Here is a 20,977-nt window from a genome sequence, read left to right on the forward strand (position 1 = left end):
TGCTAGCACCCTGTATCTTCTCATGCTTCACCAAAACTGTTATAACTATGGGATATTCTAAGATTAATTACTCCTATCTACCTTCTCAAAGTGTCTTCATTGTCCAAACATCATCTTTGCAAAGAAAGGCCTTGCAGCCCTTAAATACCTTCTATTCAAGATTCCACAGATCACTTCTCTCCCACAGGAAGTTAAATACAGGCTCTTGAGGCAACTATGACAGCAGAGTATGTAGGAAAACAATCTGTCAACTATTCATGTATTTTTAACTGTCAGTAGTGTGGTACAGCAAGTGGAAATAAAAGGAGTAGAGCTGACAGAGTAATGAGCCATCTTCCCCGCAGATCACCAGTAAATGCTCTGCTGGTCCCAAAGAACCACAATTAAGAGAATGCTGGCATTGATAATTAATGAGTTATTTAAAATGAGCAAATCAGAGTACACTTTACATGCCCTTTCACCTGTGGGTGAGATTTTGTAGTCTGTAATTCACAGGTGCTCTACTTGGAAAGAAATAAAACAGTTCATTCATTTCAAATTTTTGTTACAGAACAGTGGCTCAGATATCAGAATCACACCTCAAGTCACATCCTAATTAGAGAGATGAAAGGAAACAGAACTCCTACTTGTGTAGGGAATGAATGAGAACTGATTGAGATTTTACCTTTAGCTTAGACCTAGGTTAAGATAGCACCAGAACAGACATGATTGTTTCTAATTTCAAGACTTGATTCAAGAAAAGACTTGAAAAGCACATGTTTAAATCCCTTCCAATCCCAGCATTTACTTAAGAACATGCTTAAAGAAAACACATATATTTAAACACTGTCTTGAATTGGAATTCCTCTGCATACTGAGGCCCTACATGGATCATCTGAAAAATCTCATATGCCTTATTCATCAGCAATAGATTTTATAAAATTTCCTTCTACACTACTGAAAAAAATAAAGCAATTTCAATGATTACAGCCAATACTCAGGAAATGCACCATTACAGCTCTATCTTGCTGTTAGTATTTGTAAATAAAATTGTACTCACACTGTGACTTTCACCCCTGCCACTGCATTTTTCTCTTCTTTGACCAAGAAATGCCAGCTAGGAGTTTTACTCTAAATTCCTATTTTCTCCCATGGGCATATGGACTCTCCTTGTTAACTGACTGAAACACCTGAATACACTTCCTTTCATATTTATCTATTTTTCTTATTTTTTTTCCCCCCTTTGGCTCCATCTTCCTAGGTCATATCAGTACGGTTTCTTACTGATGGCCTTGCCTTGCCAAAAAGAAAACTTGCCATTTGGTTTGGTTTGCTAGTCAGCTGAGCAACATGAGCAAAATTTGCAAGTAATTCTGTGGAAAATATGTGCTTAAACCCCAAATATGAACAGCTAGATATTCAGAAAAGCAGGGAAAAAAAAAAAAAAAGAAGGCACACTGTGTTACAAACCCAGTCTTGTTAGGTTATCCAGCTCATTTTACCATCAACCCAGGACTAGAGAGGGAAAAACCAACACAGCTTGTCCGATGTTCAACACTAAGTTTAAATCAAACCTTGTTGCTTCTTCAACAATGCTGACACTTCCTCCTACAAAGATTAACCATGTTGCTCAGTATTCATCATTATTATTTTAATATTGCACTAGAAAGAAAATGGAATTGCCATATGGTGGAATTATCATGTCAGACATCTGTTACCTCCTCTTATGGGAAAAAAAAACCAAACCACTTCAGTCTATTCACAGACTAAGCAAGCTGATAGCTGTTATTAATATATAAAGATATTTATTATACAAAGATGTTAAGTGTAGGATTAAATTAATTGTAGGATTTTCTTTAGAGGCTTACCTGTTTAATACTAAAAACATAGGTAATGGTCTCTATTTCTGTGTGGACTCAGCACTACAAGAACTTGCAAAAGTTTGAGTGCTAAAGTCAGTTAAGATTGCAGAGGAGGCACTGCCTCAACAGCTTTGCAAAGCTTTTCAAACAGTTGATTGAAAACATTGAGCTGATCTCAACCATTTACAGATTTATGTCTAATTAGATGAATATAATACACACAAAACCCTTTTCAAACAGTGGTTTTATTTGGATTTTCATTTTGAATTTTTTTTTTTTTTCAATTTGCCTGCTCTTAACAATAAGGAATAATAATTTTTTTTAAAAATCACACAGAAATAGGTTTGAACAGAAATTTTTCCTTTCTTTCGTTCTTGGTATGCTGCTGATAAAAATTGAGAAAATATCTTGGGTCATCAAAAATGATTCTTCCATTAGTCATTGGGGAAAACAATAACCATATCCTGACCCCTTCTCTCCTGCATCTGTTTTTAACTGACTGTCATTTCATAAGGAAAATACTATTACTGCCTTTATGTCTCATTTAATTATAATACTTGGTCATTTTGATCACATTAGAAAACATTATTTCTAAGACTATTTCTGTGTATGGTGATGCAAGCTACCACCATCCACCACAGAGAGAGGAAATGTCAATGTCATTATCAGGGAAATATTTTAAGGGCTTATGTTGAAATTGGACATCACCTCAATATAAAAATGTAGTGAAAAATTACTTTTATACACTCAAATACCTATGCAAATACTTTATTTAGAAGGCAACACACATCTAGCTACCTCTGCTTTCCTACACTGTGGGATATGAAGGTATTGATAGTGCTTTGGCATGGATTAGATCAGTTAATTACCAAGTCCATCACACCTACAGAAAATGTATTCAGACTGTCATATTCAATACCGCTGGGAGCCTGGAATTAAGCAACTAAGTCTTAGTATTAATGTAAGGAATTATCAGCTTTCCTGAACACATTAAGTCTAGATGGATATCCCTAAAGCATTCAGTAAAATTCCCAGACACTTAATTTCAGTGAATTTGTGGCCTCGTGGAACATGGAGACAGGATCTACACTAATTTTTCCAAAATATGACCTGAAAAAGACATAAAGAAGGGGGAATATTTCTCCTTGGAATTGATTAATGCCTGCACATCTGTGAAAATCACAAGAGAATCTGGATAGGAAGAGAAAAGCAAATGATCTATTAGTCGGGGGAGTCAGCTATGGCTACATGGACACCAGAACCTCACTCGTGCTGTTCCCAGCATCCTCCCAGTGTCTACTCAGCACAGATACTGATGTCCTGCTCTAAAACCTGAAAATAATATGCAAGTGTCATTTGAGATATGGCTAAGGCCACTTGTTGTGACCTCATCCTTTTTTTTTAATTCATGAAAATGTCAGCATCTTCCATATATTTTTAGTGTTATTCTGGGAGCTGAGAAAAACCTGCAAGCTGGTGGCCATTTCAAAAGCTCTGTCGACCTCTTCAGTCTTTCTTCTCGACAGGATCCATCCACAAAGCCCCAGACATTTCATATGTGGCTGGATTTAAAGACCTAGCAAGACAATACAGAACATTGTACCTTCAAATGTTTTGTTCCCCACACAAGCCTTTTTCCTCCAGGACCTGAGGAATGTCAGCACCATGGAATCTCTTCACTCGGGCTTTCGGCCACATGATTTCTGCTCTTTCCAGAACTGCCTCTAATTTACCTGCTACAAGTTCTCCCAAACCCTGGTACTTGCACCACTGTGTTTTTAGATACAGACACAATCCATAGTGATGTGTCTGAACATATCAAAGGCCGTCATGGATTTAATCCTCAGCTCATCATCATCTCACAGTGGGGAAGTTCTTGGTGATTTATTAACAGAGAGGAACTGGAGGAAGATGGTATCATTTCCCCTAGGTCAGAATACAAACCTACATCTTTGATTTCTGTTCAATTGGTGAATATATCATCATATCCGCTGGAGTGGAATTTAAGCAAATGGTTCCTATTTCTCAGCCCATATTCCTATGCGCTTCTAGGAGAGAGTGGCATACTTGGATCCATGGAAAAAGTTCAGTTCTTCTCTTCCTTAATGCAGATGCCCCTGCCCATCATTTACATTCTCTCTTAGGAGAAACTGGCAAGTCCCACAGGTTTCTTCCTTAAGTCCCTTTGGACACTTTACTGTTCCCCTTCACATTAAAAAATTCCAATCTAATAACTTCATCTGGCTTTTAGAAGTGTTTATGTGTGTATATATACATATATTTGTGTGCTTGAGAAATCATACTGCAAAAAAGAGACATTTCAACAGAGATTCATTAAATGACAGGAAAGCTGTGCAAAGAAATAAACACTGCATGCAAAATTATTTGTAACAGAACTGCAGATGTTCTAGGCAAAGAACATGAAGACATAACTATTAGAAAGTATCTAACTCTGAAGTAATTCCAGCATATAAACAAAACATAACTTTCAGCTGTTCAAATCAACTGTTGATTACTAAATGAAAACAAGTATTTAAAGACAAGTTTAGCTAACAGATCAAATTAAATAAATCAATAAATCACAAAGTACTTATTGAGTCATTCGAGACAGACGTATTATGTTGATACTACCCACAGGGAAAAAAAAAATGGTTTTGAAGAAACCTTCTGTACTAATTTATTAACTGAAAGTCCCAAGAAGTGTTTGATTAAAGAAAATGATCTGCAGTCTATGAAGCAGGCGTGCCTGTGAATGAAGATTTGGTCTTAATAACTGTAAGTGAGCAGAAAGGTTTCACACATTGCCATCACCATCGTGTTTAGAGGAAATCTCCAGTACATAATACAGCTCTGATACGTGCCTGATGTTCAAAAAAACATCACACAACAGACTGTTGTAGTCAGGTCCTTGCCAGCCACACATACAGCAGGTTGAACACTGCAACCTGCAGCAATTAGCCTGATTAATTAGATATGGAAAGAAAATTCATCTGCCAGCGGCTCCATGTGCCATGGAAACACTTGAAATCCACTGGCTGGCTGCAGCAGCAGGACTGACACTGCTGCAGTGCACTGGGGGGGCTGCAAGTGAGGCAGCACTTTGAGGCTTTATCAGTGCAGGGTGCCTGCTCTGGGCTCTCACCACTGAGAGAAGAGGGTCACACCCTGAGTCAATTTGCTTTTCTTTCCCTTAGCTCTCAGGAATCACACACAAAAGAAATATAATGTATTATTTCATGCTTTCTGAGAGGAAATTGTGTGAGCCAAACTTGTAAAACACACAGTACTTCAATCATAAAAATGCACCAAAGGAAGTGGTTAACGAGATCTTCAGGCTTAGCACAGCTCCAGAAAGTGATAAGGGGACTGAACGACTCTCGCTTTCTTTTCACAGGAGAACAGAAACTCTGAGACACAATACAAGGATTTCTATCCTTCAAGGCTGCTGAGAATCAGTGACTGTAACACCCAGCCCTTTTCAGCCATCCTAAATGCAGAAAAGTGCATTACAGCCATGTGAATGGATGGTTATGGGTCACCAGCTCAGCAACAACCTGTTGTTCCACCTGGGTGAAACAATCCCATTTCCGTATAATCCTGATGTTTGCTTGGTGTGCTGGCAGGCACTGAGAAGGAGCAGTGGAAGGCACAGAGTATGAGAGAGGACCAAGCATTGCTTCATGTGAGAGGACCCTTCCCAAGAAAGAGGTTGACAAAAAGAGCTGCGACTGAGAGGGAAATATTTCTTCAGCAACGAATCACTGCCTAAATTTGGGTATGACTTTGCTCAGCAACCATTTGATGCTATGTCCCATGTTATGCAAAGGGATGGTTTAGAAATACTACTATCCTAATTTAACATGAGCAACTTACTAGGAATAAAGAAAGGCAGCATGCTATGAAAACATTAGTACCAAGATGATGTTTGCTGTACTATATTTCACCATATTTAAAATGGTAATGAGTCAGAATTTGAGACCGCATAAAACCAATCTGGGTTAAAAAAAAACATAATAAAGCAAATTGTAATAAATTAACTTGGTCATTTATACATGAAAGAACAACAAAATTAAAGCAGCAAGTGGCCTGAGATCCTTTTTTCTCAAATTGAACTTAAAAAGAAATCTTATTTGTAACTAATTAATCAGCAATTTATGCAAGCGTCTTGCCATTCTTTGGATTACTAGCACTGCTGTAATTTCATTTACAAGCAGATTTTTTCCCTGTGTGTACACACTGTAGGGGGTAATTTCAAAGCAATGCTCAAGGTTTTAGACATATCCCACTGGCTGAACAGAAATTCCATGGTTTGGCTTCCTTTTGGAGGGGCTGGAAACCCATCCCACCTGGATGGTGCCTCTTGAAGTTAATCCACAACAGAGCCAAAGACAAACCAGAAGTCTTTTCTGGATTGTGCAGTGGAGCAGGAATGAAGTAGCATTGCTGATCATGTCCAGTTGTTTTTGGGCCTGTAGTTTTCCATGCATCTGGTTAGGATTTGCCTTCGGTGCTCCACTATGCTCCAAATTGCCTCTATGAATCTTTCCAACAAATGCCAACGACAACAACTAACAGTAAGTCTTATCCCTGAGCTTGGCACAATTAAGGATACTGTTAGAGTATTTATATATAAAAGTGTCCTAGGATAAGATTTTCAAAAACTTTGATGGAATATAGAAACATTAATGAGTCTGAGGAACTTTTGAGAAGCTCGTCCTAAGCACACACATACACTTTGTTTTTCATCTTTGCTTTTAAAACACAAAGCAGAGGAAGACCTGGCTCTGCAATATGCAACAGAAGACCAGGACGGACACCAGAACAGATGAAATTTAGCTTTTCTGGGAGCTTAATATCCTTGAAATCTTTATGCTGAAGCCAGATTTGACTGACTTGGTCAAGGGATGCAATATTTATTAAGAGGCAGACAACCATGAGATCATCTAAGTAATACTTGGAAACAACAAACCAATGAGCCAGTTCAAGAGGCAATTGTACTGAATACTGACTTTCTAAAGCCATCCTATTTATACAACTTCAGTACTCCAGCTGAAGAGCCAATATTCAATATGTAAATATTTTGCAGAAGAATGGGAAAGTCAAATGTGATCAGGTAGCAAATATTAAAACAAAGATAGAGAAGTTTAATGTTCACTGTGTCCGCTTTTCAATGTTTTAGAGATCTTGAATGTCAGTGATGTTGATAATTGTTTTAAAACAATTAATCAAATTATCAAAAATCACTAGAAGAAACTTAAAATTCTTAATATGATATTTTAAACAACAACAACAAAAAACCCCACAAAGAAAAGTGCATGGGTTTCACGCACTTAGATAAATTTCTCTCAACCTGCAACTGAAACATGTGCCCTTCACAACTATCATTTTGCACAGAGATCCTACTGCAAATGAGATTTGTCCCAAACACTCAAGCTTCCCAGGATTTGTCATCTATGGGACATGTATGGGTGCTGAGCACTGGGATGCTGGAAGCTGTGGGATTCACTTTACACTAGTGAGCATCTGTTGAGTCAAACCTTTGTGATTTATCAGAGCCCTGGCAAAGAGCTTTGCTTACTGGGGCTGATGAACTGTGGAGAAGTTGGTGTGACCATCCAGTGTGGATACACGGGAAGAATACAATGCCTGTATTCTTATATTATATTATGTATTCTTATTATACAATGCCTTAGGAATAGGACTTTGCAATCCATGCAGGCATAATTTTAAACCAAAATGGGTGGAAAAAACTCATCCTCCTATCAATATTATCTGCATACATTTAATGATTACTGTGCCTCCACAAAACATGTTCACATTTGGCTAGAGGTTATGTATTCAACTACCATTCTTAAAATTGAACTCTTTCCATGGATAACACCCCTGGTTTTTTCCAGTGCTTGTTTTTATCTGGCAGGTGAAGTCTCTGAGCCAAGCCTGTCATTGTCCCTGCTACAATGAATGCCATTTAAATCTGCTGCTCCAGTATAGGTAGGGAAACATACCCTTCACCTGATGTATGCCCTCGAAGGCAACTGACCAAATTTCAGTTCATTGACTTAGTTCTGCCTGACCAAAAATCAGTGCCTATTGTTCCCAAACATGCAATCATCTCACAGTATATAGCAATTGCTGGCTAAGTGGCTTAGTGCTATTGATAAGAACCCACCCTGACGAGAACAAAGAGGACTGCCAGAATACGTTATGGAAAATAAAAAAAGCTATTTTGCACACAATTTTCAGAAGGAGTTTCCAGTGCATGCGAGTAGAGGCTGCTCTGTGGATAGGCTGTCATAATCAAATCCTTAGAAAGGGATGAAAAATGAGCATATTATTCTTGATTTACTATCACTTCATTTATGATTTCCAGCTAATATGGACTCACAAAGCCGTGCCAAAGAGACACTAAAGGCCTGATTGGGCTTTCCTAATTCAAGCAAAATCCATTCTCTAAGTCCTTTTGAAGCCTTTCAGGCTTCTGCCAACTCTTGCAATTTTTATTGCAAGCCTTGCAGTACTCAGTGTTTAGCTTAACATTTCAGCTCCTGGAGCTCTACAACATGTGAATCTTTATTTTCAAAGATGTTTATCACCTTCATGACTGAATAGAAAAACTTGAAAATTAGATTTTTAAAAAGTGTTAAAAATAAAAGAAAAAAAGAAGGAAGAACTTAACTGTATCATTTTGCTGAATAACCTCATAAAAAGTTGATATTCTTGGATCAAATTCATGATTTCTGAGTCCAAGTGCATTCTTATGGCTCCCCAAAAGTCAGCAACACCTATTTTCATTTAACACAAGTCCTGTTCTCACAAAAATTAACCTGGGGGATTTCTTTCCATGCTCATAAAGGTATGCAAAATGTTGAGCCTCCTCCCATGCAGTGTGGAGGGAACAAATCCTGCAATCCTCAGCTCCCATGCCAGTGGCCAGGGATTCCCCCAGGTCTCAATGGCAAAGTGAGAAGCAGAGGAAAAATCTCACTGACCAACCAGCTGGTGCCAATTTTGCACCAATTACTTGGCCAGGCAGCCAAGTCCTTAAATTGCCTGCTCCAGAGTCTGCTGTACCTCTGTGGTAATCCTACAGCTGTCTGAAAAGACTGGATAAAAAACTACAGGGCAGTAAAGTGTCCCTCCCACAATGGCTGCAAATCTGCACATTTGTCAACACTGAAACAACACAATCCTTGCTTTATTTCCCTCTTCCTCCCACCTCCTGATTTCCTCTTTTTCCCCCCCTCCTTACCTGATACCTTTTGTTAATTCTGTGAGATATTGGAGGCAGGCACTTTCACTTCCTCTGTGTTTACACAGTGCCGTGCATGGAGGCTGACAGCTTGAATGCCATTATAATCAAAGGATGAGTAGGGGGGAGGATTTAAGACACTAAGGAAAATGAGGCATTCACCTACTATTGACATTCAATAAGCTTTGAGTACCTTTCTCCCCCTTTGAAAAATTTACATTTCCAAGTGCAATAATTAAGATGTCTCTCATCACCAAAACATCCATTGTTAAAATATTTCCAAGCTGGGAAAGTCTTCATTTAGAGTCTCTAGCAAATAAGCGTTTCTTTCTCGGAAGCACTAAGACCTCCTTCATCTACAATCATGCACAACAGTATTCAACATACTTTCTGGAAGTCCCATGTGTATCTTGCATCATATATTGCTTTTGCTAATATCTGTGAGGAAGCAGATAGGAGGAACCTACAATTAAACATTGTAGGTTTTTTAAAAGAACCTTTCCTATAAATAGAGATTTAAATGATCTCCTTTAAGTATTGCAATCTTTAATTTAATTCAATACCTCTGCAAATGGAGCAAACAATCTCTGACTGATTAGATCATTTGCTTCTATTCTATTTCAGCCATGCACTGGTTTGTAGTAATGTAGGGTTTTTTCATTAGCAATTGCTGTTCAGCTGCATATTTTCTTCAATAACTTAATTAATGCTGGAGAGGTAACTTTTCTTCTTGTGCATTACCATATGTCAGTGTAGTTGATGCTCTTGCAGAGGTTAAATATGAGCAAAAATCAGAAAAAAAAAAAGTAAAGGACAAAAATGAAAGAGAATGAAGAAATTAAAGGTGGTTTTTTTCGTGAGATGGTGACTGCCTTCATCTCCAGGGACATCAAGATGGAAAGTGATTACTCAGCACCCTGCAGGACAGACCCATGGGAGTCCTATGGGTCACAAGCTCAGAAATTATTTCATGCAGGTAGAATAAGAACCAGGTATGAACGAAGAGAAGAAATTATGTCCCTAAGGGGATTCAGTAGCTTCCTAGGTCTTTGTTGCATGAATAGTATAGCATCCTGCAGACGAATTTCAGCTCTGACTTTGGGATGTTATAAATCTCTCGAAATCAAATCATAGGCCTGATGCCAAACTGTGTTCCAGTGCAGTCCCTGACAAATTAAGTGTATAAAATGACACACAGAGATTCTACCAGAGAGGACATTCAGACACAGATGAAGTCAAGAAGGGCTCATTTATACACTCAGGTTATCCCAAGTGCTGCAGTGATGTCACCATGGAATGCTTTCCTCACAAATGCTGATTTCAGGCCCATAAATCGGCATTGTGTCCCATTGGATGCATGAAGTCCTTGTTCCACCCCAGCTAACAGGTGACAGAGGCTGATCAAAACCTTCACCCTCAGAACTTGGGTTGGAGAGATGTTCTGTACCTCTGGGTGCTCCTCATGGTGAGGTATCAAAGAGCTCCCGTTATTTTGGCATAGCCACTTCAGCCAGAGAGGAAGGAGGAAATGGCACAACTGCATCGAGGCCACTCAGCCCCAGTGGCAGTGAGGTTCTCTAAAAAATTGAGTGGATGTTCTGACAGAATCAATAAGGGCCACATTTTATTTCAGGCACCACAGTCTAGAAAAAGATCAGCTTTGGAAGATCATTTTGCCCTAACGGTTTCCCCGCCTCAGAAAAATTTACACCTCACCATAGCTGTTAGCTTATGAAAATTTTATTTCAAAAATATCCCATTGGAACACCTCAAAAAGAAAAGTCTTAGTGGCTAAACATGAAAATAGTGTGCAAATTATAGTAGGGAATACTCCCAGAAACTGAGGCCAACTGGCAGAGCAATTACACCAGTAAACTCCTGCTGCCTACAGCTCATGCAAGGTGCCAACTGAGAATGGCCCCTGTGACATTTTTCCTCCAAAATTGTTGGCAGAGGCCAACAGTATGCTGGGAACTGACAGAACAGCTTAACATTGTTTAATTTTAATTTAGTAACATTAATTGAGCCCAAATTCTTCCACACTGGGAGGGTGTTCTACACTTTTAGAGGCAGACCTTCCCTTTGGTAAATTTGATGAAGCCTTACATTTTGCTGCTGCAAAATACTGAGGGTCAGACTAGCTGGATAATAGAGTGCAAGATACTATTTAAAACAGAATTAGTAACAAAGAAAGTGTATTGCTATTTAGTAAAACTCTGTAACATACTACAATAATTATTAAACCCTCTGTCAACCTGCAAGTCAAAATGCTTTTCTTTTTAAGGCTCATTTCTAAGTGAAGTGTACTGCTTCAAGATTTTTAAATAACAATTTTTACTTTACTGTAGTTTTTGGTCCATAGTATAAAGCATACAGAGATACTACAGACAGAAAAGCTGAAGTGTCAAGTTTGATGCCCCAATCATATTCAGTCTGTGACTTGAGTTTTTACACAGAAAACAGGCAACCTGACCTCAGCCTCTGTCTACTGTGCTTCATTCTTGAGAAAATGAACCTCATTCAACGCATCCTGTCCCTCCCTACAGGTCATGATGCTTTCTGTGTTCTTTGTCCTACTTCTGGATCTCAGGAGTGTAGCTGTCATGGCTTGATGGCCCAGTGGGCACACAAACAAGCATGTGAACCAAATGAACATAAGAAAAGCTTTTAGCAGTCTACCTGTGTTTCTTGGTTTGGTTGAGGGTTTTTTGTTCGTTTTGTTTCATTTTTTTTTAAGAAAGAATAAATATGAAAGAATCTTTCCCATCACAGGAACGTCTTGACAAGTTTTAGGTTCTTAAAGCCCAATGTCTGACTGCTGTTACTCAGGATATCCACGAGATGAAGGTACTTAATTCACTCACCTGTTTTTCTCCCCTCCTTTTCCCAATAATTAAATTCCCCTGCATATTATACAGAGATCCTGACAAAACCTGAAAGCAACTAAATATATCACCAAATTCATGAGATACAAATAACTTCAAACAGTAAACAGCCTATGACTTTGAGCCTGAGTCTCTCATGGTGCAGAGTGTTCTTAATTCCCTCTGCTGCCACTGCTTCTTGTGAGGAATACTGCCAGAGAAGATGATCAATCATGGGACTAGAGAAAGTTCTAATTCCCTCTTTTCCAGACTCTTGCAACTTTTTGTCTTCACACCTCCTTCCTGTTCTCTCTTAAAACTGGGTTTCTTTTCTCTATCTCAAGGATAAAGTCACCACTTCATTTAATTATCTCTAATTCCAGACATCCTGCATTCCTACACTGAAAATAATCGATGTAAGCCATCAAAGGAAGAAAGGGTATTTAAAAATATGCACCACTATGAAGATGGATGACAGAGCAATATAACTCAGCACCAGAACAATCTGAACTGGAAAGTTTGCCTAATTTAGAAGAACAGCAAAGTCCTTACTTTCCCTCTAAATGCTGATGAACATCACATCCATGAGCCACGTATGGTACAGAACTTTCAACTGTAACTCATGCATTTCTTTAACAGGAGCAATTTCATCTGCAGAGGGAATGAGACAAAGGAAGCCACGCTCAGAGGTGTGAGGATATTGGCAAAAGGCGAGGAAGCCAACTAACCTGACCAATGGGTTCTTTGGTCGGAGCCTTTCCTCTTCTAGCGGTGCTTGTGGCCAAGGTGGTGGTTGTTTCCATGACTGACGTGGACATCTCCGACTGCATTGCGGTGGCTGTGGACTCGGTTGTCATAGAGGAAGGCACTTCACCAACAAGTCTCACATTTCCTTCTATCACGATGTTGGCATCATTTTCTGCCGCCATATTCAGAACTTTCAAGCCATTGTAGTAAAGACCAGAGAGCTGGCCTTGGAAAGGGTGGCCGCGTTCCTTGCCTCCAATTTTTATGGTTGCTTGGCTATTGAAGATTGTGAGCTGACGCCCTGTGAAGATAATATTATATACATGCAAAAATGTTGACTGTGAACGCTATACTCTACACGAGTGATAACAGATTGTCATGGGGTGAAAAATGAGAGCAATAAACTATAAGAAAAGGATTTGACTCATAATTCATTGCTTTTTAATGAGGTGTCCATGAAATGCATAAAATTTGAGAGCATTTGCATTTTTCTTAATTTACGACGTTTTGGGATCTATATGTTTTTTGCTAAAAGGCCAATCAAATATATTTGCAAATGTGTTTGGCACTACAAGATATACCCCTCTCCCTTTTACCTGAAAGCAGTGTTAACCTTTTGGTGTGTTTTAAGAATGCCAGGTTTTCTAATTCCTTAAGATAACGTTTTCTTCAAGTCTGCCAACATTTAAAAGTTTGGATTTTTTCCACGCAATGCAGCATAGAGCCTATAGCTTTATGTACAAGTGAGTTTATGTATGTATAGACATATACGAATATGTATATACACACAAAGTTTATATATATGCCAAGAAGTCACTAGGTCAAGTGAATTTTAAAGAATTTATGCAGTAATCTGTTGCATCTCTATATATGTGAATATTTACATTTTTAATTAAGTATTTCCTTTTCGTATTTAAATGTTTATTTCCCTTCAACATACACACTGAAAAGAAACACATGGTTCACCCTGAGTATCTCAGAGGCAGATTCAAAAATAGATGTCTGATTGGCTTTCAGCAAGGCTATCAATTAAAATAAAAGATTTTAGATGTAAAGGCGGCTTCAGAAATGATACACATACCGATGGAGAAATCATGGCACATTTCCATTAAACAGAGAAATCCTCAGCAACAGTACCACTCTTAGTAAATAGAATAGTCACTTTAGCAGATTGGTTTCTGCTCACAAAAAGCATGCACACAACTTTAAAGTTCTGTTTTAATTAGTGTTTGTTCCAAAATCCCCTTAGAAGGTTGCAAACGTTAAAGGGACTTCATTTTGATTGGCAATTCATATTGCCCACTATTTAAGATACCTACAGTTTAAACAAATTTTTTTCAGGACCATGATGAAGATATCATAACTACAGATATTTTTAGTTAATAATTTAGATGCTGGAACATGGAATATAATCTATGAATGATTTATAATTTTTGGTTAATGTTTGCTATGAGTACCTTCATAGATTGAGTTAGTGGATTATATTTAACAGTCCCTTTAACCTTAAGTTAACAGGGTAAGATTATTAAACAGCTGGTACTTCTAGAAATGTATAGAAATTATTATACAAGGTATGCAAATATTACTCTATATTTTACTTTTTAAAATTTGTTTTAATTTAGTTTTACTGAAATTTATTTTTTATGTTTATTAGTGTTACAATGAAGCACTACTTGGTTATGTTCAAATTATTTTTTTATTTGAAGTTTTAATCAATGTTTTTTACCTTTGTCGAGTAGCCATTCATCAACTACTCGACCAAGTCGATATGGAATTCGCTGTCTAGCAATCGCCAGGCGCTCGTTATCATTGTTTCCTTTAAAGTTTAAAGAGACATTTCATTGGTTAAAATCTGTAAGGTCAAAGGTTAAAAGTTAATACTTAAAGCTTGAGCTATACAGTTGCCACATGATTTTTTGAAATTTGGAATTTTAAAAAGTGCTACCTAGAACATTTCATGGTTCAGACTTTTCATTCATTCATTTATTTTATTTTAGCAAACAAAATTATTCCTATGTTAATTGAAAATTAGAAATCTGCATTTGAGCTAGGTTATTAAACTTATGTTATAGACAGACCCAAAAAACAAATTTAAACATCATCGAATGGCTTTACAAAAAAATGATAGTTGACCTCAGGGTTTTGTCTTTTTTGATGTTTCTTATTAACTAGTTAAACATGTTCAGGTGAAACAGGTTTAAGTTTTCAAAAGACATCCAACCTCTCACTCCAGGTTAGTCATTTAAAGAAGAAGAACACAACTCTTAATCACCATCTAAGGCACACTTACTTCTTCTGTCTAATAATAGTCCTGCTGTAACTTATTCCTAAGCAGAAAAAATACACATTTCTTCGCTTCATTTAAACAAAATCCAGAGATTCAAATACATGGTACAGAACAGACCAGGGCATTCGCAGTTTGTACATTCTCTTAGGACTCGTTGACAATGTCTTGAAGGAACACCAAGGCTTTGACAAAAGTGACTTGCTGAAAGGTAGCTTGGTTCTGAAACATGGAAGTGCTTTAAAATTTAGCAAGAGGCCATCTGTGGTGGGGTTTCATAAATTAAGAGCTAATCAGAACTCAGCAATGCAAAGGACAAACTTGTCATATTTGCCAACTGTATCTATTCTCAGTCAGTGCAGAGATCTCTGACTTTTTTAACTAAAACAGTGAGATAGAATAAGGCTAATACAGTCACAAAAATAGCAGATGAGGAATAATTAGCAAAACACTTTAAATATTTATTTGTAATTACATGTTTTTGTGCTTGAGTTATATAGTTGTGATCCCTCAGAAAACCACTTAGGAGAATAGCAAACCTAAATATTTGCTTCAATGTATAGGCTTTTGGTGGCAGCCTAATTTTAAACCAACAATGTCTTTTTCTTTCATTGTATTGGTTCATATTAGGAAAGAATCTGAGAGATAAGAGCCGGATGGGTAAAAAGCAGTCATTCATAAATCATGTCCAAATACAAAATCAATCTTATTGGCTCAAATGTGCATATTTTCTTTGACTTCAAAACCCACCATACCAACCAAGGAACCAAGTCCTGTATCTGCAGTAGAAATGTAAGCACATGCTGTAGTAAGTCCACATAGTGCTCAGAAAGACATATTCCTGAGCTAGAAGGATCCCACTGCTAACTATCAAACAATTATCCAAATTCAGGAGATCAGTGTTCTGGTTTGTCACAAAATTACAAGCCGTAACAGGCTTGCAGGGAAGAATCAGTACAATAGATCCCCAAAACTGCAAATGAAACCACGGTGGTTTTATGCAGGTATTTGTTCTGCAGCAATGAGAACTGCTATTTCCATGTTTCATTCAGCCCTCACTTCGTTTATCATGGACATCATCCACCATGCCAGAAGCTGACCTATTTGCTTTTGAGGAGATGCTCTTTTCCTGTTGGTTCCCTTTCCAATGTAAAATCATAAAATGGTTTGGGTTGAAAGGGACATTTGGAGATCATCTCTTCCCACCCCCTTGCTATGGGTAAAGACACCTTTCACTAGATCAGGTTGCTCAAAGCCCATTTGACCTGACCTTGAGCCCTTCCCATGATGGGGCATCCACAACTTCTTTGGACAACCACAGAAGAGGGTTCCACAACTTCTCTGAGTAAATATGCTATGTGAACATCTAAGTGTATGTCATATTAAAAAGTGGATGGACGTACATACATATATATATATAAAACATATACATTTTGTTTCTATGTACATTTCTCTCTGTTCTCAATGTTTAGATATATTTTCCATGAAACAGAACTGAAACTGAACATTAAACATTTTACTGAATCTCTCCCTTTTGTACTTCTCCAAGGAAGTGAAATTTTGGAATTAAACACATCACAACACAACTACTGTGATGATGTGAGAATAGAGGAAGCTTTAATTCTTTCTTTCCTGTTATGATTTTTAAAATTACTGCTCTTCATCCTGGCCTCCTTTTCCTACAGCAAACTTACTGTGAATAAAAGGAAATTTGAAAAGTACCAGAAAAAACCCAGCAAATTTCATGTGACCAACACAGGAACCAAAATAAATGGTATGATCCTACATGTTTCTGTTCTGGATTTGTATCTTCCATCAAAATATGTGTGTATGTATGTATACCTCAACCACTGAGTTAATAATTTATATTTACTGACACTCAGTTACTTTTAACACATTTAGCTTTTCAGAAGGATGTTCCTACAGTTTTTATTGAGGCACTATGAGTTGAGTCACTGAATAAGTGAGAGAACATCCTATTTCCAAAAGGTTTCCTTAACTCAAAGTAAATGAATCATGAATTTTAGTTAGGGTTGCATACCTTTTTTTTCCCTGGTTATTTATATTTAAAAAAAAAAATGGGGGAGTGGGTGAGATTCTTCTATGTCATTTATAAAAAAGGCTAAGTTGTTCAGAAGAAGTCTGTGGGCATAAGGAATGCAGTAACATAATGGAAATAAGTTTAATGGGTAGAGATCATCATTCAGTCATCAACTTCACACACTGTTATTCACTGGATGCCTTTTGTGAACGAATGCTCTCTAGATCCCACGAGAACCAGGCAGTTATGACAAAGTATTCACAACTGCCTTTACTGGGAGGGCATTAAACTGTGGTGTTTATTCACCCAGTAGGTGTAAATCTGGAACATTTGGTAAGAGGACCCTCTGCAGACACCAGACTGGATCCTTAGCGCTATTGCAACTCTCTGTTGTAATTCCATGACTAACACGGGATTTATCGTAGGCAAGGTCCACTCCCACTAATCTGCAGCTGCTCCAGAACCTCTCTATGGTGAGCCTGGAAACTCCTCTGTGAATTAACACCATAAATTTAACCTTGGCCAGCTTATACATTTCTTCGAATCCTTTCATTAAAACATACAGTATGTATGTTTTTTGAGACGATTATAATGTGATTCTATCAATAAATTATGTTTTATACTAGCTGCAGCAGTCCTGCACCACTGGGAGCAAAATTCAAATGAAAAGCAAGGAAATAACAATTTGATTTGTAAAGGTCACACAAAAAATAATTGCTGATTACATTAGCCCATTCGTCATCAGAGGAAAAGTGCGCTGTGAAATACATCTCAATTTGACACTATTACATTAGCTTAAATTCTTCTAGTGTATAATATAAATGCAAAGGCTAGGGGGAAATGGTGTGGAACTTATCTGGATTTAGTTTCAAGGAGAACACATGGATTTAATAATGATGAAACCAGTAGACACATAACAACTACATTAAAAAAAATTAAACGTAGAATTGAAAATAATGGAAACTCCATTAAAAGCAACAAAAGTCCTATTACTACATCATGAAAAGCACACATAGTTTCAATAACTGCTTCTTCCCAAACAGCTGGTTTGGGTCATGCACTTAGATACAACGAATCTGGATAGATCCACTGAATTCAGTAAAACTGTATGCATTTCCCTCATCTTATAATCTCATCCCCATTAATCATAAATACCACAGATTGTTTTCCTCAGGAGTATTCAGCTCATGTTTTTCTACCTTCCTTTATTTATGCTTGTTTTTACCAATATGGTGAACCACAAGGAACTTCTTCAGTAAAAACACTTCCAAGAAGGTTAATAAATTTTTTCATACTCTAAATAAACCTGCGGCTTTGAGATTTTATTTCTGCTACCCTTCTGAAAGATTAAGTGCTCTGGCAGGCATCCTTTCCATCGTAATTCATAAAAAACCCCCCGATGTGCCTAAACTTTAATTGTAGACAGCTATGTGACTATCCAGCATTACTCTTCCAGGTTATATGGCCAAGATTTCTTTGATTAAAAAAGCTGGGTAGAAATGATTCACTCAGGATGTGCACCATGACACTGTCTAACCTGATTGAATTCTAGATGGCTTCATTCTTCTGCCAAATAGACAATATTTTGTCACAACAGAGTGTTAATTCCATACTGGCAGAAAGGCTTCAAGGGAATAACAATAATTCCAAAGAATCAAGGTAAGCAGAGAAAAGCAGCAAAGGTCAAATCTTTGAGTCAGAGCTAAATCTTATGTCACAACTGAGAAGATGTAGTCTAAAAAAAACTTTAATCATACCTTTATATCTATAGGTCAGCTGGGACAAACCAACTATGTGAACTTCACTAATATGTATTTTATCCCTCCTGATTTATTATATTGTCAGGGCTGGAGTGTAATTCTATTTTGTGCTCTGAAATAAAGGTGTCAGTTATTGATGTGAAATAGCAGCATCCTTGAAAAGGAATAAGTAAGAAGGTTGAAAATCGTGAGTCTGTGAAGAACAACCTATACTAGAGAATATTTTCTTTGAAACAAACCCTTTAACAGAATACAAATTCACATTGTTAGTCCCAGTGATCTGTTAGGGAAATAAATAACAAAGTGATGAATCCAAGGTCTATCTCCATTTATAAACAACCTTCTTTCCCTAGTTTTGCTCATCATGATCTTGACACCACTATTTCTGAATCAAGACTCCCCTGACATCTGCAAGAGAAAGACAGAGACCCATATCATTCCTCCAGATGCAGTTAGGGATGAAACCTGACTGAAATGTCAACTGCATGACGTGAGAGGAAGCCACAGCAGCTCTGGGTGGGATATGGGCACAAACAGTCCACAAACAGTCTCACATGGCCAGGAGATGAAATCATAATCTCAGTAACGGCCCATACTAAAGTTCTTTCATAGCATCTATTTCCACTATTGTGCACATATACTTGAGACTGGGTTGCGTGGGGGAGAGGAGAAGAGGTCCAAGTTCACCTCAGGAAGTCACTGTGTTAGTGGGGGACACTGCTCTGACCTACATTTTTGCTGAGTGCTTACAGACTTGTCTAGCCAGTGTTTGATCCAGGAGTGAGCTCTGGATGGATCAGATGAAGGTGCTGCTGAAAGATGTCAGCTCTACTTGTTACAGTGTGTGGGGAGAGACAGAGGAGGAGTATGAGGAGTTACATACCCAGAAGGTTGATTTGGGCCTCCTCCAGTGTTCAGAGGGAAGGTACACACACAGTTGCAGAATGTGAGCATTTTGAACAAACCTTACCGTCAACTCAGAGAGAAGAGAAAAGTACAAAGAAACTCGTAAGTTAGAGAAGGAACCTGTAGCAAATAAGTAAGAGTGCAGCTCTTCAATGCCTTACCTTCTGGAGAAAATTTAACCTATGAAGAGAGAAACCACCATGAAGTACAACTTCTCCAAACTTTGAAGTGTCAAGCATGGCAAGTTCATATTAAATGACCAAAATATAATATGACCCTTTACACCCTACAGGAACTCCCAAATTCCTTATAATGAATATTAAGCATCCCAAGAGGTTATTTGCCCACAGAATGACTGATAGGCGTCTTCATAGCAGAGTCAAATCTCTCAGTGGTGGCTCATAACAGTGCTAAAAACAAAGCAAAACTTAGGTTTGCCTTTAAGAAGAATACAATTACAACATTTATTGCAAGATGAATGCGTAAGTTGGTTCCCATTCCATTTATCCTACAGACTGTACCAAAACATCTATTCACCTGTAAGCTCCTTATTTCATGCTTGCATATTAAACAAAGTAAATAATATTTTTACAACTTTCTACAGGATTAAATGGAGAACTCTCATTAACCTCTCAGGGGGAGCTGAACCTTCACTTCAAATCAACTACCTTCTGCCCTGTTTTGTTTTTGATTATTTTTCACTGGATTAATTAGTAATTAAATGAAGAGTATGCTCTTCCTGACTCTCACTTCCTCACTGTAATGCAGTATCTGTCTCAGTTTGTGCAGTTCTGGATTGCTTATTTTGAGAGATTGGTGTATTATATCAAAAACAAGCAAGAGAAGATGAAAAGCAACAAGAAGCAGATAAGAAAACATAAGACTTGTCTGATAAATTAAAGGTCATATTTTGTTATCAGGAGTTTTAAAAAGATCCTTTGTACTGCCTGTGTAGAATTTAAAGAGCTAATACTGTAGGGCTGCTGCTAAAATAGGCAGGAAAACTGATAGAAATCATTGAAGAGGAATGAATTGTTGCAAGTATGGTACCATGCCCAACATCCCCCCAAGAGTGACATTTTGTAGTTCTCCAAGGTAAAAGGACTCTGAACTGTTTCTAAATCATAATGTCACAGCATTTAAGGTTATATTTTCGATATAGATTTAACCAGAGGTTGGCTGTAAGCAGTTTCTTATTCAATAGATTTTCAACAACTGGAAAATGGAGAATGTTTCAAGCCTATTGCATTGAAAATTAGCTAGATCTGAGATAGCAATCAACTGC

General features: G+C 37.7%; 1 protein-coding gene across 35 annotated transcripts in view; it reads right to left on the reverse strand.

Annotated features, from left to right (window-relative positions):
* Positions 1 to 20,977, reverse strand: part of NRXN1 (neurexin 1) — a 674,580-nt gene that overhangs the window by 82,274 nt on the left and 571,329 nt on the right. For 23 of the 35 annotated variants that reach the window (XM_039568048.1, XM_039568043.1, XM_039568039.1 and 20 more), the window contains 2 exons: positions 14,428 to 14,517; positions 12,683 to 13,002 (listed from right to left, as the gene is read on the reverse strand). In XM_039568048.1, coding sequence (XP_039423982.1) covers positions 12,683 to 13,002; positions 14,428 to 14,517 — 410 coding nt within the window. The remainder of the gene's footprint in view (positions 1 to 12,682; positions 13,003 to 14,427; positions 14,518 to 20,977) is intronic. The other 12 variants (XM_039568063.1, XM_039568060.1, XM_039568061.1 and 9 more) reach the window with 1 other exon arrangement.

Source organism: Corvus cornix, chromosome 3, assembly GCF_000738735.6.
Source record: "Corvus cornix cornix isolate S_Up_H32 chromosome 3, ASM73873v5, whole genome shotgun sequence".
NCBI classification, from domain to species: Eukaryota; Metazoa; Chordata; class Aves; order Passeriformes; family Corvidae; genus Corvus; species Corvus cornix.